We start from the raw sequence: 24,627 nt of genomic DNA, 5'->3' as shown, positions 1-24,627 counted from the left end.
GCGCCCAGGCCCAGAGTTCAGGCCCCACGACCAGACCCAAAAAAAAAAAAAAAGAAATACAATAAGTAAACGCAAAAAGGAATATATTAAATACAAATTATAGCAGGTGGTAAGAAGGAAAAAAGTCTGTTCTGTGAAAGGAGAAATGAGACTGAGTAAAATATCATAGAATGGGCTTAATAAATGGCTGTGTAAATATCTGATTTTAGTTTTATTCACATCAACTGTTCCTCATTATCAAATAATAATGACTATAATTAGACTTTTAAAAAGCCATATGCAAAGTATCAATGCTAAAATGCTAACTTAACAGTATTATTCTCTGTTGCACAAAGGTTAGATTGTAGTCCTAAGGCCAAAACATTGCCAAACAAGAGTTGTAGGGTTAGAGAAAGAAAAGTAAAAAACAGTAGGAGAAAAACAATGAGGTATGTAGAGGCTGCTGACCTTTCTTAGTGTGAGTTGTGGAAAACAGCATTCCTTCATGGGTAAGAGTACAGCACTAAGTATAATAATACCTCAGTAACTAGTTCCTGAAATACTATCACCATCTTCACAGAAATGAGTTTTCAATTTCTTTTTCACTGTTACTTTATTAAAAATTATCATTTGTACTTTACAAAATGGAAAAACAAAAAAGAAATAATGAAAAGTTATTTCTTCTAAGCCAAAAAGATCTAGTAAGCATTCTTAGCACCTTCAAGAAATAAAAATTTATGGCTTAAAAAAAAATTACAGGGGTAATACAGTGGTGAATATGACAAAGCACATTATAAGAAATGTAGGAAAATGTAACAATGAAACTCCTTGTTTGGGACAATTGATACCTGTGAATTATAAAATTAAAAATAAAAAGAATAAGAAAAAGAAACACAAGTAAACGAGTCAAGCCAGCACTACAGAAGATACTCAAAGACATACTGCATACAAAAGATTAACATGAACATGGAAGAAGCAGAGAAACAATCTCACCAGATGAGCAAACAAACAGGAAAAACAGAAAAGACAACACCAAAATTGGGGATAACTAATGATAGGATCTATATACACTCATTTCTTTTAAAATATTATTAGGTAGTTATATGGAGGGGTTACAATTTCGTAAGTCAAATTATGAGTACAATACTTCTTGGTCAATGTCACTCCTTCCTTCATTCTTTCATTTTCTCAAGTTACAGAGTTCATTTTTTACATAATGTAAATTGAATATAATGACTACATTCGCACATCCTTCCTCCCATTGCTATAAACCCTTTGTCTCTTCCCCCAAATGTTTCCACTTCCATGTATTTATTTTGAATACTTAGTTTAGTACTTAGTTGCTCAGAGGAGCTATCCCTTTGGATTCTTCCCCTAACATATTTCGCAATTCTAACACTCAATATTTAATTGACTCAATTCTCCAATCAAAAGATACAGAGTTGCTGGCTGGATCAATGGATCAATATATATTAATAATCATCTACAAATAACCTATAAAATAATGAGGCATATTATTCATTTGGTTAGTACCTGATAAACAGCTGTTTGAACCAACAACTACACAAGGGATAAGAAAGTGATTATTAATTCTGAAGGTCATTTTTCCTTAATGTAAAACTTATTTTAAAGGCAAACTATCCTACAATAATACTTCCAAGTAGAATAAAGCAAAAAAAGGCCTTACCTCATGATTGTAATCCAGAATTCCTTTTAAAATTTTCTTTAAATTGCTAATCTGCTCAGAGAGAGAAGCAAGTGGGTAAAAAGCAAACACACGTCAAAGTATAATTTAATAAATTAAAAAATCCTGAGCTAAATTTGAATCATAACACAAATACAAAATTATGAACATTCCTAATATAAAATTCTGTTATCTGGATGCCGGTGGCTCATACCTGTGATCATAACTACTCAGGAGGCTGAGACATGAGGATTGTGGCTCAAAGCTAGCCTGGGCAGAAAAGTTCACAACACTCTTATCCTTAATAAACTACTCAAAAAAAGGCAGAAGTGGCACTGTGGCTCAAGTGATATGAGTGTTACTCCTGAGCACAAAGAAGTTCAAGGACAGTGCCCAGGCTCCAAGTTGAAGTCCCAGGACTGGCAAAAGAAAAAAAAAAATCTGTTATAGTGACATTCACAGAGTTTCAGATTTTGGGTCATTTTGGATTCCAGATTTTCAGATTAGGGACATTTGGCTGGGAAAGTGGAAACATTCCAAAATCCAAAAAACTTCAAAATTAGATACATTTTTTACTATAAGCATTTCATATAAAGAATATTCAAAGTGAATAAAAATTAAAATTTAATAGCACACTTGTACTAATAATCAAAAAGTATTATTGGTCCCTTTTGGGCTTCACTTATTTAATCTGATATATAACACATATTAAGTTTCCAATTATGGAGAAGATCGCATAGCTCAGGTAAAAAGGGTCTGCCTACAAAAGCATGAAATGAAGCCTTGAGTTCAAACCCCAGTATCTCAAAGATATATGTACGTTTCAATATTAATGAGGACATTGACAAAAAGTTGCAAGGTATTTGAATAAAACTTGCAGTTAAGATTAAATTAAGCTTGGTCCCAGTGGCTCACGCCTATAATCCTAGCTACTGAGGAAGCTGAGATCTGAGGATCAAGGTTGAAAGTTAGTCCAGGCAGGAAAAGCCGTGAGAATCTTATCTCCAAATAACCACCAGAAAACCAGAAGTGGCAGTGTGGTTCAAGTGGTAGAGTGCTAACCTTGAGCTGAAGAACTCAGAGAGCACTCAGGCCCAGAGTTCAAGCCCTATGTAACTGACCAAAAAAAAAGATGAAATTACTCAGACTTTCTGCAGATAAGTTAAGAAATACATATGGTATCCTTAATAACGACAGGTTTATTTTCCCTAGAAAAACAGAATTGTTGGGCTGGTAAGGTGGCTCGTGCTTCCTTTGCATGCATGAGGCCCTGGGTTTGATTCCTCAGCACCACATAAGCAGAGAAAGCTGGAAGTGGCATGTGGCTCAAGTGGTAGAGTGCTAGCCTTGAGCAGAAGAGCTGAAGGAGAGTGCCCAGGCCCAGAGTTCAAGCCCCACGACCAACCGAAAAAAAAAAAAAAGAAAGAAAGAAAGAAGGAAGGAAAAGGAAGGAAGGAAGGAAGGAAGGAAAGAGAAAGAAAGAAAGAAAGAAAGAAAGAAAGAAAGAAAGAAAGAAAGAAAGAAAGAAAGAAAGAAAGAAAGAAAGAAAGAAAGAAAGAAAGAAAGAAGTGCATCTCATATAGTATAAGTTCTAAATTGAGAGCAGTAAGCAAAACAATAAAGTAAAAATAACCCTCGGAAATCTCTTAATGCACAAGTTATGTCTCCAAGTTTCTCCACTGTCAGACTTGTTTCTTTGACTGAATACCAAAGAATTTGTGAGCTTTAAGATAAAAAGAAAAACAACTATTTTATTTTATTTTTGTCGGTGTGGGGCTTGAATTCTGGGCCTGAGCACTGACTCTGAGCTCTTCAGCTCAAGGCTAGTGCTCTACCACTTGAGCCACAGCACCACTTCTGGTTTTCTGGTGGTTTAAGATCAGAGTCTCATGGATTTTCCTGCTCGGGCTGGCTTTGAACCATGATCCTCAGATCTCAGCCTCCTGAGTAGCTCGGATTACAGCATGAGCCACCAGCACCCTGCTTAAAACCACTATATTAAAAAAAAAACAGAATAATACTCTCAAGCACTGCAAATACTTGTCCCATGAGAAGGATCCTAAAATGAGGAGGAGAAAGAATCACATGTGGGGGCTGGGAAGGTGGCTCAGTGGTAGAGCGCTTGCTTTGCATGCATGAGGCCCTGGGTTCGATTCCTCAGCACCACATAAGCAAAAAGAAAAAAGCCAGGAGTGGCACTGTGGCTCAAGTGGTAGAGTGCTAGCCTTGAGCTGAAGAGCTGAGGACAGCGCCCAGGCCCAGAGTTCAGGCCCCATGACTGGACCAAAAAAAAAAAAAAGAATCACATGTATATCTCCTAGTATTTACTCAATCGAGAACTTAAGTTCACTGGCCATATGTTATTTGTGTGACGTGACAAGGCATTGTCATTGGCATTATTTACTGAAAACTGTAAATTCTTTACCTCTTTTTCTCCTGAAACAATTAAATTTGTGTTGAATTAAATGTGTCATATGAATCTGTGGATCATCATTTATCTGAACTGCTTGTGATCAAAAGGGTTTTGGAGTTTGGATTAAAGATACTTAATCTGGGTAGGTGGCTCAGTGGTAGAGTGCTTGCCTTGCATGCATGAGGCCCTAGGTTCGATTCCCCAGCACCACATAAGCAAAAAGAAAAAAGCCGGAAGTGGCACTGTGGTTTAAATGGTAGACCGCTAGCCTTGAGCTGAAGAGCTGAGGGACAGCGTCCAGGCCCAGAGTTCAAGCCCCATGATGGGACCAAAAAAAAAAAAAAAAAAAAAAAGATAATCTATCATTGAAGATTCCTAGAACACAAAATAGTAGAACCAGTGACTATTAAATGAGAGAGACTGAACTATCTTTACTCAGCTGAAGGCATTTATTTTTAAACTAGAAAACATTTATTAAAAAACAAAACCAAAAAACCCCAACAAACCTGCTGTGGAAGCATATGTTTACAATCCAAGCACTTGGGAAGGGGGAAAGGATTTTGAGTCTAAGGCCAACTCAGGCTAAATGATAGAACTGTCTCAAACACAACAGAATAAAACAAAATCAACAATCAACCTCATGAATAAAATTCACAAGCTCATATTTCTGAAAAAATTCAGAGATATGATGCATAATGTATTTTCTTTTACCTCTAATTTTAACATTTGAAATTAGAACACCTTAAAAACAGACATGTTTGCTTAAAATAGCAGTTTTTCCCATCACAAAAAAGTTCTATATCTTGTTTTTTTATGAATGTCCCATAAAATTGAAGTAGATCATCAGGTAAAGAATGCTGAAGAATTTCAAATCCAAACATTGAGAATATGAAAATTCTGTATTACTACCATTGCCATACTCATGACACTGAAGACAGTGCATGTGAGTATGAGTATGTAGTTTTGTACATGTGTGTGAGAGAAGTCCCTTTTTGGTCAAGCCAGCAAGCAAACACAAAATAATTAGTAACACTATTTTAAACATGCATTATCCTTGGGCATTAGTGACTCATAACTACAATCCTAGGTATTCAGAAGGCTTAGACCTGAAGATCATGGTTCAAAGCCAGTCTGGGAAGGAAAGTCATTTAGAATTCCAGCTAACGAGCAGAAAGCTGTGCTAGAGGTGGGGTTCAAAAGTGGCAGAGAACAAGCAAGCCAAGTGAGAGTTCCAAGCCCTCAGTTTAAGCCCTGTTCCCTCACTATAAAGCTTCTATTCATTCATTTAGTAAAAATAACAAATTAAGATTTTGGTAGTCTCAATACCTAAGCTATCAATACTTTTCATTACATGTATCTTGAGAAATATATAAAAACAAACCATGTTTATCATTAAGTACAGAGACTTACATACTTATTTGTATTATGGAATGTTTAATAGTATATATCAAATAGAAAATAATTCTAGGGCTTTTTCAAACTGCCAGTCATGACCATTATGGGATTACAAAAATCAGTTTACTAGTTGGGTGCCAGTGGTTCATGCCTGTAATCTACTCAGGCCATTGAAATTTGAGGATGAATGTTTAAAGCCAGTTCAGGTAGACAAATTGAATACTCTTATCTCCAATTAACCAGCAAAACTCTGGAAGTAGAGGTGTAACTCAAGTGGTAAAGCTCCAGCCTTGAGAAAAAGAATTCAGTAAGAGCATGAGTCCTTGAGCTCAAGCACCAATATTGGCACTTTTTTTTAAAAGTTTTGATAAACACATGATAAGAGGCAAAGAGGCATTACACCTTTGTGTTCTTCCTCTAAGAGTATCAAAAATATTTTTTAAATTTATGGTAGTGAAATTATGGAGATGGAGAAGAAAACAGTTGTTGCAAAGGGTTAGGAGTGCAGAGATTATGAATGTAGCTTTTAAAAGGCAGCAAAAAGGAGGCTAGTGGTGATGATACAGTTCTGTATCTTCACTGTGGTAATAGTTGCAGAAAGTATACATAAGCCAGAGAAGCAAAGAATTGTACATACAAACATAAAAGAGTGTACTGTTAAATCTGAATGAAATGTAAATCATACCAAAGTTAGTTCCCTAGTTTTGGTAATGTATCAGTTATACATGTTAACTTGGAGTAATTTGGTGAAAAGTACACAGGATCTTTCCATTTGCTTTTTTGGAATTCCTTGAGCGTAAAATCACATAAGAATATAAAGCTAAAAAAAAAATGAGCTGTAATTAATTTTTTGTTGTTGTTGTTGTTGGTCATGGGGCTTGAACTCTGGGCTTGGGCGCTGTCTCTCAGCTCTTTAGCTCAAGGTTAGCACTCTACCACTTGAGCCACAGCTCCACTTTTTCTACTTACGTGGTGCTGAGGAATCGAACCCAGGGGCTCATGCATGCAAGGCAAGCACTCTACCACTGAGCCACCTTCCCTACCCTTGTAATTAATATGTAAAATGAAAATATCACTGTATAAAGTTAGGGTAAACATTTGCTCAGTTGGGGTGAAAAGGTGGCTCAGTGGTAGAGCACTTGCCTTGCATGCTCAAGGCCCTGGGTTCGATTCCTCAGCACCACATAAGCAGAAAAAAAAAGCCAGAAGTGGTGCTGTGGCTCAAGTGGTAGAGTGCTAGCCTTGAGCTGAAGAGCTGAGGAACAGTGCCCAGGCCCAGAGTTAGGCCCCGCGACCGGACCCAAAAAAAAACAAAAAACAAAAAACATTTGTTCAGTTATCTATGCAAATGTATTTGAATAAGCAGGTTTTTTTTTGTTTTTGTTTTTTTTGCCTGTCCTGGGGCCTGAAATCAGGGCCTGGGTTCTGTCCCTGAGCTTCTGTAAGCTCAAAACTAGCACTCTAGGCCACAGCCGACTTTCAGCTTTTTTGTTAATATGGTACTGAGGAATCAAACCCAACCCAGGGCTTCATGCATGCTAGGCAAGCTCCCTACATTCCCAGCCATAAACAAGGTTTGTTATTATGGTCTAGAATCAAGAAATATTAGAATGTAAGCCTAACAAGAAAGAAATTAACATGTTTCATTATCAAATTTTCTTTTTTTCTTTTTTTTTATTGTGAGAATACTGTAAAAAGGGGTTACAATTACACGAACAAGGTAATGAGTACATTTCTTATCAAGCATTGTTGCCTCCTCCTTTGTTTCCCCTTCCCATCCCTTCCCATCACCCCCCACTGCAAAGATTATCAAATTTTCTCACTGTTAACAATAGCATTAACAACTAGCACTGCACTGTACATAATTCTAAGCCCTTTCCATAGCAAGTCATTTCTGTGTTGTAGATCTCATTACAACCCTAACTTCACAATGATACAAATGAGGTTTTGAAAGACTGAAACACTTGTCTAGATAAAGTAAATAATAGTGCTATTATGTGGACACGAAGCTCTAGCTACAAAGCCACTATCCTTTCAAAACTTACATAGGATATATCTTGATCATCAATATTCAGTTCCACATTATTTCACTATAGGCTCCCTGTATTTCTATATCTCATTGCATATATTAGATTTTAATCTTACAAAACAACAAGTACTATGCAACACAAATATTTAAAATATTAAAAAATAAAAAGAAATACCTTTAGTCTCCAATTATCTCCCACTTCAGTTTTGATTCTATTTAGCCAATTTTCATCAAAATATGCAGGATCTCTGCAAATAAAGAAAAGCTAATATAATCACGTACTTCTCATTCTTAAAAAAAAAAATTGAATCCTATGCCACATCATCACTAAAGGAAGACATTAAAATATATTTACTGCTTATTACCCACCAAATTATTCAGTATATTAGGTCAGATATATAGGAGACTTCTCCAAAATCAATTTGCCATAATATTAAAAATTTTTTATCAGACATTTAAAAGGTAAAAATGACAAACTGAATGTATTATAAAAATGAGTTATAGACAATACACTAGGATAGAATTGTAGATACCACAAATACCTAGAATCAAAATCACTAACATGGCTTCATGAAATGTATCCTAATCAAACTTACCCCCTCCATAACTCTCCCTCACTGTCCCTCATCCCCTCTTGGGGGCATTTCAGTAGCTTTCGATGTTCTATTTTCATATATGTATATAAATTATTGCAATCATGTTTGTCTTATTCAACCACTCTGTTGGCCCTCCCACTGGTACTCATCTCCAAAGAGGGCTTGTTTTACTTTCCTATCATTCATTTTTTCTTCTAGTAGAATACCACAGGATTACCACAGTATTTTGCCTGTTGATGTTATACTTTAACTCTCTCTTTTCCCATTCTGCCACACTTCTGTTTAATAGCTTCCAGTAAGATTTCTTATGTCATCTTCATGTATGAACACATTGTATTTTGATATTATTCACCTTCCATCATTCTTTTTCCTTCACTCCCTCTTCCTAATCCCCCAAATAGTACCATAGCTATCATGCTCTTTGTATATTATATGCACCTGTATGGATATACGTTTATATGTATGTGTTGATAGCATTTTTAAAGACAAAATAGGTCATCAATAATGTCACTCAATTTTGGTTTCTTCAAATAATGTTATCTATTGGGCACTGAGGCTCAAGCCTATATCCTAATTAAGAGGATTATAGTTCAAAGCCAAGCTCAGGCAGAAAAGTCTGAATTTTTTTTTTTTGGAGGGGGGTCTGGTCGTGGGGCCTGAACTCTGGGCCTGGGCTCTGTCCCTCAGCTCTTCAGCTCAAGGCTAGCGCTCTACCACTTGAGCCACAGCGCCACTTACGGCTTTTCTGTTTTTGCTTATGTGGTGCTGAGGAATTGAACCCAGGGCCTCATGCGTGCAAGGCAAGCACTCTACCACTGAGCCACCTTCCCAGCCCCAAGTCTGAAATTTTTATTTCCAAGTAGCAGGCAAAAAGCCAGAGCTGTGGCTAAAATTGTACAGTGACAGTCTTGAGTGAAAATGCTAAGGGATAGCACCTAGGTCCTAAGTTAAAGATCCAGTACTGGCAGTATATGTGTGTGCGTGTATGTGTGTGCATGCATGCGTGCACAAATAATACAAACTGAGCACCTATATTCTCAATTGCATTATTAGGCATTAGAAGTATTGAGAACATCTGGTCCAGGGATGCAAAAGACCCAAGAAATCCACTTAGTAAACAAGAAGACACACATGTCTTTCATTGGTTCTTATGGCTGCCCACAGCCCATCTGATTGTATTCATAATTTTGTATGGCCCATGGACGGTGTTATAAATATCCAAATAGGCTGGGCAATCATGGTTCATGCCTGTAATCATAGCTACTTGGGAGGCTAAGACCTGAGGCTCAGGCAGTAAAGTCTGTAAGACTCAGCTGACACCAGTTAGAGTAGTATGAACAAATATAGTAAAACAGGCTAAAATCTAAATATATTTACTATTGATTTCTTTGTTTGTGTGCTTGTTTACTTATTTTTGTGTCAGTTCTGGGGCTTGAATTCAGGGCCTACATGCTGTCTTTGAGCTTTTTTGGTCATTAGAATGCTACGACTTGAGCAATAGCTCAACTCCCAGATTTTTGGCTGGTTAACACATTTTCCGGCCTGGGCTGGCTTTGAACCATGATCCTCTTATCTCTGCCTCTTGAGTAGCTACGATTATATTTAAGAGCCATGGGAGCCCGACTGCTAGGTATACTTCTCACAGTTTAAGGGGAAAAAAATGTTCCCAAACTCAGAATGAGTCTCATTTAAAACTGAAGCCCTAATAAATTATGCATCAAAGGCCAAAGATAGAACACCAACATTTGTCCTAGTCTAAGCAAGTGCAGAATCCATGACCTTTGAATGGCACGGTTGTCTCTACTCTATCAAAAACCAGAATGGCAATGAAACATATGTTTGGGGGAAAATAATCTTCACTCCAACTTTTACTATAACTCAAACTGATTTAAAATAAAACAAACACTCAGCATTGAAGTTTATTCAAATTAGTATTAAATAAAGCAACACACTACAACCTTTAATATGAAAAAAGAAAAAAATGTACTAACTTAGGTAACAAGTATTATTATGAACAAATAATTACAACTAAGTTATCTCTAGAAATCAGTTGGTTATTTGTAAAGTTTGGGTTTTATCACTATGTAACAAAGGAACATTAATGTGTTCTTTTGAGCATTCAGGGCTTGTTGTTCTTTAGCTTTTTTCACTCAAGGCTAATGCTCTATCACTTGAGGCACACCTCCACTTCCAACTGGTAAAGTGTTGGTAAAGTCTCGTTGACTTTCCTTTCTGAGCTGGCTTTGAACTGCAGTTCCTTAGATTTCAGCTTCCTTGGTAGCAAGGATTATAGGCATGAGCCAGCAGTGCATGTCCATCAACTTTTAAAAGTTTTATTGGGATAAATTCAAATAACATATTTTACTCATTATGAGTATATGAGGCAATTCTGTATGCAATATTCAGCTTCACAGCCATCACCAAAATCTGATCTCAGATAATTTGCATATTTTCAAAAAAGTTCCAGATATCACTAATCTACCTTCTTTCTCAATAGATAAGCCTGCTGTAGACATTTTGTATAAATGAAAACTATGCTATATTGTCTTCTATGACTGGTTTCTTCCACCTAGCTGAATAATTACTTCATTTCTTTATGGATATATTTATATACCACAAAAACTTCAACAATGGAAAATATGACAGTAATCCCATATGGTTATATTGCATAGTGATATTAAAATTGTCTTAATTTTTATTCAAAGTAACCTGTGACGTTGTACTTTGTGGAAAGTGTATTTGTTTTTCTGGGGAGGGTCCGGTCGTGAGGCCTGAACTCTGGGCCTGGGCGCTATCCCTCAGCTCTTCAGCTCAAGGCGAGAGCTCTACCACTTGAGCCACAGTGCCACTTCTGGCTTTTTTCTTTTTGCTTATGTGGTGCTGAGGAATCGAACCCAGGGCCTCATGCATGCAAGGCAAGTACTCTACCACAGCCACCTTCCCAGCCTTAGAAAGTGTATTTGTTAGACAAGTTGTCAACTTGTGAAGTTGTCTAACAAATACACTTTCCACAAAGTATCCCTGACACTGATCCACTTATCAACTGGGGTACACTTGGGTTGTTTCCACTTTTTGGCCAATATGAACAATAATGCTTTGACACTTCTGTGTAGAAATGTTTCCTCAAAGTTACGTTCCCAGAGATAGAATTACTAAGCCTTACAATGATGCAATGTTTAACATTTGAAGCACAATCAAACTGTTTTCCAGAGTAACTGTACCATTTTGCAACCCTTCCAACAGTGTGTATAGGTTCCAAATTCTTTATAGCCTTGTTAACAGTATTATTGATCTATTCAGTTACAGCCATTCTAATGATTATGAAGTGATAGCTCATTGTGAGTTGTATTTTACTGATGGCTAGTAACAGTAAACATTCATGTGTTTATTAACCACCTGTACATACTCCTTTGAAAACAATCTATAATTTGGCCATTGGAAAATTAGCTCATCTTTGATTATATGTAAATATTTTCTTCCCATCTGTGAGCTGTCTTCACTAGAAACTTTTCCCTAATTCCAAAGTTACTAAGATTTACTCTTGTTTTAAGTTTTATACAGTTTTTAGCTCTTATATTTAGGCCTATGTCTATTTGTGTATAGCTGAAGGAAAGATTAAATTAATTACTTGTGGATATCCATATCCACCCATCTATTTTTATTTAAAAGTGTTTTCAGTCAAGGTCCTTATGTTTTTAAAAAAAACCAATCTGTGTAACCTTATACAACAAGGCAAATTCTTTATTCTTTTTTAATACACATCATTTTCTCTCTGTTGACTGTGTGTGTGTGAGTGTGCGTGCACGCATGCTAGTACTGAGGCCTCATATTCTCTGTTAGTTTTCACTCAAGGCTGGTGCTTCAGCACCTCCGCTTGGGTTTTCTGCTGGTTAATTGGAGGTAAGAGACTCTCAGATTTGTCTGCACCAATGGGCTTAGAGCTCTGATCCTCAGATCTCATTCTCCTGAATAACTAGGATTATAGGCATGAGCTACAAGCACCTGGCTCCTTTTTTCTGTTTTTCCATATTTGAGGCTAGAAATGGCTATACACAGTCTTCATCATTTCAGCTCAAGTAATCAGAATGAAGACAGGCTGTCCAGCTTCAACAATAAATCCACAGGAAAAGCCAAGTGAATATACAGATTAATTCAGATGTTAGAAAATATGCAATATTTATTTCTTATACTAAAACAATCTAAAAGGCACAGTTTTGATTCAAGTACTAGTATTTGTAATAATAAAGGATATATTAGGAGGACGATGTGTCAATCTAGTACTATGGGGCTAGGGATTACTCAAATCTAAGGAACTGAATTTACCAAACTGATGGCAAGTCAGATTTATACAGCTAAAAAGTTATTTGTATTTCACTAGAAAATCCCCTTAAAAAAAGGGCTTTAAAATGTTGTGATGGAATGGGCTGGGAAGGTGGCTCAGTGGTAGAGTGCTTGCCTTGCATGCATGAGGCCCTGGGTTCAATTTCTCAGCACCACATAAGCAAAAAGAAAAAACCCGGAAGTGGTGCTGTGGCTCAAGTGGTAGAGTGCTAGCCTTGAGCTGAAGAGCTGAGGGACAGAGCCCAGGCCCAGAGTTCAGGCCCCACGACCAGACCCCCCCCCCCCCAAAAAAAAATGTGATGGGCTGGACACCAGTGGCTCACGCCTGTAATCTTAGCTACTCAGGAAGCCAAGATCTGAGGATCCCAGTTCACAGCCACCCTGGGCAGGAAAGTCCTTGAGACTCTTATCTCCAATTAACCACTGGAAAACCAGAAGTGGTGCTATAACTCAAGTGGTAAAGCACTAGCCTTGAGCTGAAGAGCTGAGGGACAGTGTCCAGACCCAGAGTTCAAGCCCTACCACTGACCCCCTCAAAAAATGTTGTGATGGTTTGAATATGAAGTATTCCCTGAAAAGGCTCATATATTGGAAGGTTCCAACTCGTTTCCCAACTGATGACATTACTGAGAGCTCACTGAATCATAAGGATGCTAACTTTATCAATGGCTTAATCCATTAATGAGTTGAGTTCTTACCTGAATGGGTTATTAGGAGATAGGACTTGGAATAGAAAATAGGTTACTGGAGGATTTGTCTTTGAAGTATATATTTTTTTTTTGTCTCTAGCTCCTTCCCAGTTCTCTCTCTGCTTCCTACTTGCCCTGAGGTAAGCAGCTTTGCTCTGCCATGCTTTCCCAATCATGCTGTTATGCATAAGATGACCATGGACTGAAATCTTGAACCATAATAAATCTTTCCTCCTTTTGTTTTCTAAGGTATTTTGTCATTGAGAAATTGTATTTTCAGATTGAAAGCTAATTAACACAATACAATGTCTAAGAAATCATATACTCTCAAACCTCCAAGGTCATAAAATGTTTCATTTGCAATTTAAGAGTAATACTCATGAGTACAATATGTTAAGTCCTTAATAAAATATTTCAAACCAAGTGCCATGATAGTTTGTTTATTCCTTAAAAAATTATAAAATCATAGGAAAACAAGGACCTCAGGCCCACAGCAACATGCAACTGGATTCTGTCCACAACCTGAATGAGCTGAGAAGCAGATTCCTCTCCCAGGCCTCCAAATGAAAACACGAAGGGCACCTATGAAACATCCTCAGTGTTATATAACCTACAGAAAACCATTGAAGGAACTATAGTGATCCCAAAAGCAGCTGAGAGGACCTAGTGCTTCCATCTGACCTACATGGACACTTAAATTGACTTTCTAGCCTGCTCCTACCCACTCCTTCCCAACCTGCAAGCAACTTTCTGCGAGGTCTTCTTTTTGACATCCCTGGTTTTAAGCCTGGGGTATAGTTGGCACCTGTGTCTCCATTTTGATCTGTCTTTAATCTAAATCATTAACATTTTAGCTAGCTAGGAATCCAGAAACAGGAAGTTTTGATAACATCTTTACAAGGAGAGGTGGAGAAAATGGAGCAGCAAAACCTCAAAGGAGAGACCACTCATCAGGAACAAATGACTTTATTCTTATTAACCTGATCAAGGTGATGTTAATGTTAACAACTTCTCTGGAACTCCTCTCAAAAGCAGGACTCGTTACCTTGGAAGTTTGGTTGAAATCTTTACTTTGCCTCTTTCCATGGTATCTCTGTGCTATGTAATATACCTCCTTTTTCTACTCTTTATAAAAGGGGAGGGGCTGGGAAGGTGGCTCAGTGGTAGAGTGCTTGCCTTGCATGCCTGAGGCCCTGGGTTCGATTCCTCAGCACCACATAAGCAAAAAGAAAAAAGCCGGAAGTGGCGCTGTGGCTCAAGAGGTAGAGCACTAGCCTTGAGCTGAAGAGCTGAGGGACAGTGCCCAGGCCCAGAGTTCAGGCCCCACAACTGGACCCCCCCCCCAAAAAAAAAAACAAAAAACAACCAAATAAAAGAAAATAAAATAAAAAGGGGAACAGAGATGACCAAATCTGGTTGATTAGCTCACACTTGTAATGCTAGCTACTCAGATTGAAATCTGAGGATGAAGGTTTGAAACTATCCCAGGCAGGCAAAATTCTTAAAACTAGGTAGCAAAAAGCTGGAAGTAGAAGTGTTAACTCAAGGACAGGCACAAGTGGCTCAAGCCTATAATACTATCTACCTGGGAGACTTAGATCTGAAGACTGCAGTTCAAAGCAAGCCCGGATATGAAAGTTGGTGAGATTCTTATCTTTAATTAACTATCAGAAAGCCAGAAATGGAACTATTGTTCAAAGTGGTAGAGCACTAGCCTTGAGCACAGATGATGAGGGACAGCACCCATGCCCTGGGTTCTAACCCCAGGACTGGCACAAAAAGAAAAAGAAGTGTTACTCAAGTGGGGCAGAATGCCAGCTATGAGTGGGGGGAAAAAAAGCCAGGCAAGAGTATAGGAGTTCAATCCTCAGCACCAACACACACACACACACACACACACACACACACACACACACACACACACACACACACTATCATCAAATCAAAATCTCAGAATCATATCAAGCTTCAGTAAGAAGAGCAGACAAGAAGGCTAGAGGCATGACTTCCAACTAAAGCACCTCCTTACTAATCATGAGGCCCTGATTTCACACTCCAGAACCTCTAACCAAACCAAACCAAACAAAACAAAAAAATAAATAAAAGGAAGTGAAGATATGGTTCAAGTGGTAGAGTGCCAACCCTGATTGAAAGAGCTAAGAGTATATTATAACAAAAACAACAAAGAAAACTCCAAAACCTTGAGAAGAGTAGACAAGAAAAACAGCACTGGTAAGTTCACCACAGATTACAACACAGGATACACACCAGAAAGTGAGTCAAGCACTTCACATTCACAAAGGCATTGCAAAAATGGCATTGTTATTTTTATAGTTTAAGGACTATTAAACTCAGAAATTAAATTTCTATGTTTAACCACAGTTAAGCAGCAGAGTTGAGCACAATCATTTTTGTAAAAAATTAATCAGTAGACAGAGTTCTCAAGATGGCGACGGGGCAGTAGGGAAACGCCACAGCTCTCTCCAACCAAAAAGAGAGTTCGAGTTCCAACCTTTAATCTCCCCAAGAGACCGACAACAACAAAAAGACGAACACTCAGAGAAAAACCAGAGGTGGAAAATAACAAAAAAAGAAAGAGAGGAAAAGAAGAATTTCAGAACAGAGAAGAGCGAAGACCCCTCCCCCAACCTTTACTGGCCGCGCGGCAGTGCGCCAAGCCGCCGGCCAGCCGGCCCGGCGGGGGCTGCCGGAGCCCCAGAGACACAGGGGGCTGCTTGCAGATCACCAGGTACCGGATTGCAGAACAGCGGATCGCCAGGAACAGAGAAACCTACCAGCCGGGAGTCTCCAGGAGGATCCCACCCCACCCATCACTCTCCACCGGAGCGGAGAGGCTCCATCCCGCCAAAGCCGCCCGGCACCAGCAGCGCCACAAAGGGACCTGTCGCGATCGCAACGACCCGGCGGGGGGCCGCCCAACCCAGCCCGCAACCACCCCAACTGAACTCGGACTGCAACAACAACTGACGGACTGCAACAACAACTGACGACCTACAGGGTGAGTACCCATCAGGGGACAGGGAATCCATCAAGGGAGACCAGAGCTGGAGGGAATCCCCAGACCCTGACCTAGACTCCCTACCCCAACACCCGGACCACAGGACCCACTAAAACTGGGAACTGTTCGAGAGCCCCACCAGCCGGTGGAGCACACTCTGCTGGCCAGGCCAGAGCAAGAGCGCCCCGGGAAGGGAGCTTAAATGCTCAAGCCAGGAACAGTGCCCCTGGGTCAAGACTACCAACAGTAGAAGAAATTTGAACTGTGTCCTCCAGGCTGCATAACCAAGGTGGTATACACATTAGCACAGGCCTAACGAGCGCGCTCCAGGCTGGGGCCGGAACCAGGCCAGGGGACCGGCGCCTGAACAAAGCAAAAAGGGTCAGAAGTGGGGCTGTGGCTCAAATGGTAGGGTGCCAGCCCTGAGCTGAAGAGGTGAGGGACAGCACCCAAACCTAGAGTTCAAGCCCACAACCAGCCCAAAACAAACAAAAACACATCAGGAGCCCATAGCAGACTCCAGTATTTGGGAGAGTGCATCCAGAGCATCTGATCTTCCCAAGAGCACCCGCAGGAGCAAACACAAGCAGTCTAGGCTGCTCAACCCTTCCAAAGGCGGGAATTGCTACAGCAGAGAGCTGAGAATCCTAAGTGAATAGCAGCTGGAAATAGGCTCCCAACAGAATCCAGATCAGACACAGACTCTCTCTACCAATAGAGAATCAGCAACCAAGCAAAGACAGACACACCAAAACAAGATTGAAGAGCAGTCTCCTGAACCCCCATGCGAAAATCACAGAGAAAAATCACAAGGTTTACCACTACCCAGGACAGCAAGCTCACCTCAAAAGCCAGCAGCCACGCAGGGGAGAGCCCCAGTGGGAGCAAAGCAGGAATGGAAGACAAAAACTACATCCAAGGGTTGCTGGAGGCAAGGACTCAAGAAATAAAGCGAGAAATGGATCAGAAATTGAAAGAGCACAAGGATGAACTATCAAAAGATATACAGGATATCAAACAAAAATTGGATGCAAAAATAGAAGCTGCACAAACCTCAGTAAGAAGTGAGATAAACGCCAAATTAGAGGTAATGCATACTGATATCACCTCATTGAGAGGTGAGATCAGTACTCTGAGAACCAACATTGAATCCATAAAGGGATCCATTTCCACCATGCAAACCACAATAGAAGCCACGGTCAACAGAGTGAATGAAATGGAAGGTAGAGTGTCAGATACAGAAGACAGAATACACCAACTGGACCAAAAAGTGACAGATATGGAAAAATCACTCAAATTAAACCAAAGGGAAATTCAAGAGCAAGCAGATAATGCTAAAAAATTTAACCTTCGCATAATCGGAGTGGACGAAGGTGAGGAATTCCAGAGCAAGGGAATGCAACACCTATTTAACAAGATAGTCAATGAAAATTTTCCCCACCTCAAAAACGACCATCTTAACTACATCACAAAAGCTTATCGAACACCCAACAAGCAAGATCCCAGGAGAAACACTTCTAGGCACATAATAGTAACAATGATGGATCTGAATAATAAGGAAACAATCCTGCATGCAGCAAAAATGAAGAAGGAGCTATACTACAACGGGAAAAAAATTAGAATCACTGCAGATCTCTCCACACAAACAATGAATGCAAGAAAAGCCTGGGAAAGCACCATACGAGCCCTGAGAGCCAATAACTGCCAACCCAGACTGATATACCCGGCAAAGCTACCATTCACATTCGATGGAGAACTGAAAACTTTTAATAGCAAAGAAAAACTAAATGAATACATAAACATTAAGCCAGCATTACAAAGAATTCTAAGAGGGGGGACACAACCTGAAGAAAGCAACCAGGAACTGGGACCTGCCCCAAACAGGCATTACTCAAAGTCTAACTGAGCAAGCACAGGAGGAAAGGAAAGAAGAAAAACTTAGGAAAACGGAATGGCAGGGACAACAATGCATCTCTCTATACTTTCTCTTAATATAAATGGGCTGAATTGGCCAATTAAAAGAAAACGAACTGAGGACTGGATCAGAAAACAAGACCCATCCATCTGTTGCCTTCAGGAGACCCACCTCTCAGCCAAACATACAAACAAACTCAGAGTGAAGGGGTGGAAAAGGATCTACCAATCAAATTCCCCCAATAAGAAAGCAGGTGTAGCTATCCTGATATCTGACAAAATAAACTTTTCATTAAAATCAGTACAGAAAGACAAGGACGGACACTACATATTAATAAAGGGAACAATCCAAGAGGAGGATATAACCATCATCAACTTATATGCCCCAAATATCGGTGCACCCAGATATGTTAAACAAATGCTCTCAAACTTACAGAATAAAATAGATCCCAATACGATAATACTAGGAGACTTTAACACGCCACTCTCACCAAAGGACAGGTCTACCAACCAGAGGATTGGCAAAGAAGCTACCGAATTAAGTGAGGCCATACTTCAAGCGGAATTAACTGACATCTACCGAGTATTTCACCCTAAAACAACACAGTACACATTCTTCTCAGCAGCTCATGGAACTTTCTCCAAAATAGACCATATCATAGTTCATTCAAGGAACTTAAGCAAATACAAAGGGATCGACATAATCCCCTGTATCCTATCTGACCACAGTGGAATCAAGCTAGCTCTCAATAACAAAGCATACCGCAGAAATTTCTCTAATACATGGAAATTGAACAGCACACTCCTTAACAAGGCCTGGGTAACAGAAGAGATCAGAGAAGAAATAAAGCATTTCCTACAACTCAATGAAAATGAAAACACCTCACAAAGAAACTTGTGGGACACAGCAAAAGCAGTCCTGAGGGGCAAATTTATTGCCCTCAGTGCCCACATCAAGAGAATGGAGACAGACCAAGTAAATAATCTCATGTTGCAACTAAAACAGCTAGAAAAACAAGAAAAAATGGGACCTAAAGCTACTAGACGAAGCCAGATAACCAAATTGAGAGCAGAGATTAACCAATTAGAAAATCAGAAAACCATAACCAAAATAAACCAAACAAAAAGCTGGTTCTTTGAAAAAATAAACAAAATTGATGGCCCGTTGGCAAGATTAATTAAAAAAAGAAGAGAGGAAACCCATATTAATAGGATTAGGGATGCCACGGGAAACATCACAACACGTACCCAAGATATCCAAACAATTCTAACAGACTACTTTCAAAAGCTATACTCTCTAAAGGAAGAAAATCTGGCGGAAATGGATGCATTTTTAGAGAAATACAAGTTACCCAAACTGAGCAAAGAAGAAGTTAACCAATTAAATAAGCCAATATCCTATAATGAGATACAGGAAGCTATCAAAAGTCTTCCAACAAAAAAAAGCCCAGGACCAGATGGATTCACAGCAGAATTCTATAAGACCTTTAAAGAAGAACTAATACCCATACTCCTCAAGCTCTTCAGAGAAACAGAGAAGGAGGGAGCTATCCCAAACTCATTCTACGAAGCCAATATCACACTCATCCCCAAACCAGGCAAAGACCCAACCAAAAAGGAGAATTACAGGCCAATCTCCTTGATGAACACAGATGCAAAGATCCTTAACAAGATTCTAGCTAACAGAATCCAGAAACACATAAAAAAAATAATACACTATGATCAGGTAGGCTTCATCCCAGAGACACAGGGATGGTTTAACATACGTAAGTCAATAAATGTAATCCAGCATATCAACAGAGCCAAGGTCAAGAATCACATGATTATCGCCACAGATGCAGAAAAGGCCTTTGATAAAATTCAACATTCATTCATGCTAAAAGATCTGGAGAAAATAGGAATAGAAGGAACATTTCTAAAAACAATAAAAGCCATTTATGACAGACCAATAGCCAATATTATACTTAATGGGGAAAAGCTACAACCAATCCTCCTAAAAACAGGAACAAGGCAAGGATGTCCACTGTCTCCACTCCTCTTCAACATAGTCCTAGAACCCTTAGCCAGGGCAATAAGGCAAGAAAAAGACATTAAAGGGATCCGCATAGGGAAAGAAGAAGTTAAACTATCCCTTTTTGCAGACGACATGATACTATACCTCCACGATCCCAAAAACTCCATCCCCAAACTTTTAGAAATCATAAGTCACTTCGGCAAAATAGCAGGATACAAAATAAACCCACAAAAATCAGTTGCCTTCCTATACACTGATAACGCACAGGAAGAGAGGGAAATAAAGGGAGCAACCCCATTCACAATAACCTCCCAAAAAATAAAATATTTAGGAATTAACCTAACCAAAGATGTAAAAGAACTATTTAATGAGAACTATAAAAAGTTAAAGAAAGAAATTGCAGAAGACACTAGGAAATGGAAAGACCTCCCATGCTCCTGGATAGGCCGACTTAATATAGTAAAGATGGTGATACTTCCAAAATTAATATACAAATTCAATGCAATTCCTATTAAAATCCCAATGACGTACATCACTGAAATACAGAAAACAGTCCAAAAATTTATATGGAACAACAAAAGACCTAGAATAGCCAAAACAATTCTAGGGGATAAAGACAATATGGGAGGGCTATCCATGCCGAACTTCCAACTCTACTACAGAGCTATAATCACAAAGACAGCATGGTACTGGCACAAAAACAGACCCGAAGACCAATGGAACAGAATAGAAGATCCAGATATAAATCCACAGGCCTACAGCCAGCTGATATTCGACAAAGGAGCCAAAGACATACAATGGAAGAAACACAGCCTCTTCAACCGCTGGTGCTGGGAAAACTGGGCAGCCACATGCAGAAAACTAAAAGTGGACCCCAGCCTATCACCATGCACCAACATCAACTCAAATTGGATTAAAGACCTTAACATTAAACCTGAATCTCTGAAACTACTGCAGGACAGAGTAGGAGAGACACTTGAACTAATAGGCACAGGAAGGAACTTCCTGAACAGAGTCCCAGGGTCACAACAAGTTGGAGAGAGACTCGACAAATGGGACTACCTTAAAATAAAAAGCTTCTGCACAGCTAAATCTATCGCAACTAAGCTAGAAAGACAACCAACTAATTGGGAAAAAATATTTACCAGCAATATATCAGACAAGGGGTTAACATCCTGTATATACAGGGAACTCAAGAAACTAATCCCTCCCAAACCTAACAAACCAATTACTAAATGGGCAAGGGAACTAAAGAGGGACTTCTCAAATGAAGAAATAAAAATGGCAAAGAAACACATGAGGAAATGTTCATCATCCCTGGTGGTGAAGGAAATGCAAATAAAGACAACCCTGAGATACCACCTTACCCCAGTCAGAATGTCCCACATCCACAAATCAGCCAACGACAAATGCTGGAGGGGATGTGGAGAAAGAGGAACCCTATTACACTGCTGGTGGGAATGTACACTTATACAACCACTTTGGAAAGCAGTCTGGAGGGTCCTTAGAAAGCTAAAGATTGACCTCCCTTACGACCCAGTCATACCACTTCTAGGCATCTACCCTGAACAACAGGAACCAATATACAAGGACACGTGCACCTCCATGTTTATTGCAGCACTGTTCGCAATAGCTAGGATATGGAAACAACCTAGGTGCCCCACCACAGATGAATGGATCCAAAAATTGTGGTATCTATACACAATGGAATATTATGCAGCCATTAGAAATGACAAAATAATGGCATTTGCAGGGAAATGGATGGAGCTAGAAGGAATCATGTTGAGCGAGGTAAGCCAAGAACGAAGAGACAAACGGTACATGGTCTCCCTCATAAGTGGATGCTAAATCCAAAAGGTTAGTGATACGACAAAACTAACAGGACTTAAGAAACAAAGAACTCCCGCTCATCTGGTTGAACCACTACTAAATATCCTCATGCTGCTGATCACAAATATGGTATATAACATGTGAACACTGTTATATATTACAGACTGTGGTAGACAATTTGCTCCAGGGAAGTTAGAATGAACTTGTGACTTTGAAATTATGTAATCATTTAATCACAATCAAAAAAAAAAAAAAAAAAAGAACCTCGGGGAAGGGAGGGAGGGAGGGGATGGTAGGGGGAAAACAATGGAGGGGGTAACAATGTTCAAGAGGAAGTGTACTCATAACCTCACTCATGTAACTGTGACCCTCTGTATAGTAGCTTTACAATAAAAAAAAAAAAAAAAAAAAAAATTAATCAGTAGAATTCAACACAATTGGCTCTAGTAAACAATGCTGAGTTCTTGCAGCTAATTATCTCTGTAAACTATGTCAACAAGTAGAACAACACACATAATACTCTACATTAATTAAGGGTATTTTCTGTTCATTGCCCAATTTTCAGTGTCTGGCACATAAGTGATTCTCAGTTGTGTGAAAAGTGACACTTAAATGTTTTGATACATTTGTTTTACTTAAACACATTTTTTCTATCTCATACATGATTGGACACACATTTTGCTTTAAAATTAGCAGTCACAAATGAAGAAACAATGTTTTATTTTTCTGATCAAAGTGACTAAGTTGCTGGATCTTAAGACCTCAATAAATACTTCATCTTACAATTTTCACTGAACAATGACCATCTATTTTGATTACTCCTGGGGAGCAGTGCTTTTGTTTCTCTAGTAGTTTCCATTTGCCAAGCAACATGACAAGAGGCTGATTAATATGGTGTATATTACTTTGAGGGGATTCTTAAGACAAATCTTTGGCAATCTTCTCTCCATGATTGGACTAGGAGTCCTGATTTGGCTGCTAAGCTTTATTCTGCTTAATATTAGATAGTGTATGTCTGTAGTGGCTGGTTCTCGAGCTTGAACTCAGGGTCTGGGGTTAGGACACTGTCCCTGTGCTTCCCCTAACCTTGCCCAAATCACATAAACTTATATACAAGACAAAAGGTAAATAAGTAAAAAAGTGACAAAAGGAGAAACACAGAAAAAGGAAAAGGAAAAAACAAGTGAAATAAAAAAAACCCCTCTTGTTTCCATTTCTTGGAGTTCATTTCCATAAGCATCATTTGATATAATCATATGTACAAAACTATTGTGGCTCCCAGTTTTATGTCATTTAAAAATATTTTTCTAAGTAATGTTCTGAACAGATGATCTCTTCAGGTTTTACTTCTTTTGTTGTAAAGTCTTTAACACAGTCCAAAAAGCAAGTTTCTGTAAGCTTATTGTAAGTTTCAATGAATTCTTTAAACTGTTAATTTGATCAGATTCTGGCATGTGTACAGCCATATGCTTTAGGTATGTTTATTCATCAACTTTTTTTTTTTTTTGGGTCTGGTCGTGGGGCCTGAACTCTGGGCCTGGGCGCTGTCCCTCAGCTCTTCAGCTCAAGGCTAGCGCTCTACCACTTGAGCCACAGCGCCACTTCCGGCTTTTTTCTTTTTGCTTATGTGGTGCTGAGGAATCAAACCCCCAGGGGCTCTGGCATGCAAGACAAGCGCTCTACCACTGAGCCACCTTCCCAGCCCTCGTCAACTTTTTAAATGAGTTTCCTTTCTGTTCTACAAAAGCAGTTGTCTAGCCTTTACTTAAATGTCTCCAGCAAAGTCTTACCTTTTTTTTTTTTCATCCTTTTTCTTTGTGCCAGTCCTGGAGCATTTTTTGCTCAAGGTTAGTGCTCCACCATTTGAGCCATAGCTCTAGTTCCAGGTGTGTAGATGTGTGTATGTATGTGTAATTGTAGATAAGAGGAACCTATCTGTCCAGGCTGGCTTGGAATTGTGATCCTCAGATCTCAGCCTCCGGAGTAGATTACAGTTATGAACCAACCACCGGGCCCAGCTAAGGTCTTATTTTTTAATAAGAGACTCTTCCAACAACAAATGCTGAAGGGGATGTGGAGAAAGATGAACGCTATTACACTGCTGGTGGGAATGTACACTTATACAGCCACTTTGGAAAGCAGTCTGGAGGGTCCTTAGAAAGCTAAAGATTGACCTCCCTTACGACCCAGTCATACCACTTCTAGGCATCTACCCTGAACAACAGGAACCAATATACAAGGACACGTGCACCTCCATGCACTGTTCACAATAGCTAGGATATGGAAACAACCCAGATGCCCCACCACAGATGAATGGATCCAAAAATTGTGGTATCTATACACAATGGAATATTATGCAGCCATTAGAAATGACAAAATAATGGCATTTGCAGGGAAATGGATGGAGCTAGAAGGAATCATGTTGAGCGAGGTAAGCCAAGAGCAAAGAGACAAACGGTACATGGTCTCCCTGATAAGTGGATGCTAAATCCAAAATGTTAGGTGATACGACAAAATCAACAGGACTTAAGGAACAAAGAACTCCCACTCATCTGGTCAAACCACTACTAAATATCCCCATGCTGCTGATCACATGTATGGTATATATGTGTACACCGTTTATGATATAGACTGTGATAGACAATTTGCTCCAGGAAAGCTAGAATGAACTTGTGAGTTTAAATGAGCATCATTATTCCACAATACTGTGAAATTTGGGAAATT

At 39.2% G+C, this 24,627-nt stretch overlaps 1 protein-coding gene across 2 annotated transcripts in view; it reads right to left on the bottom strand.

Moving 5' to 3' along the window:
* Hook3 (hook microtubule tethering protein 3) overlaps positions 1-24,627 on the bottom strand; it is a 140,922-nt gene that overhangs the window by 82,149 nt on the left and 34,146 nt on the right. For both annotated transcript variants that reach the window (XM_042679498.1, XM_042679499.1), the window contains exons 3-4: positions 7,676-7,748; positions 1,667-1,717 (exon numbers count right to left, since the gene is read on the bottom strand). In XM_042679498.1, the coding sequence (XP_042535432.1) occupies positions 1,667-1,717; positions 7,676-7,748 (124 nt within the window). The remainder of the gene's footprint in view (positions 1-1,666; positions 1,718-7,675; positions 7,749-24,627) is intronic.

Source organism: Dipodomys spectabilis, unplaced genomic scaffold (genome assembly GCF_019054845.1).
Source record: "Dipodomys spectabilis isolate Male_0828 unplaced genomic scaffold, ASM1905484v1 ptg000052l, whole genome shotgun sequence".
In the NCBI taxonomy this organism is placed as follows: Eukaryota; Metazoa; Chordata; class Mammalia; order Rodentia; family Heteromyidae; genus Dipodomys; species Dipodomys spectabilis.
The sequence above is the reverse complement of the archived record's forward strand: the minus strand, read 5'-3'. Positions and strand labels throughout refer to the sequence as shown.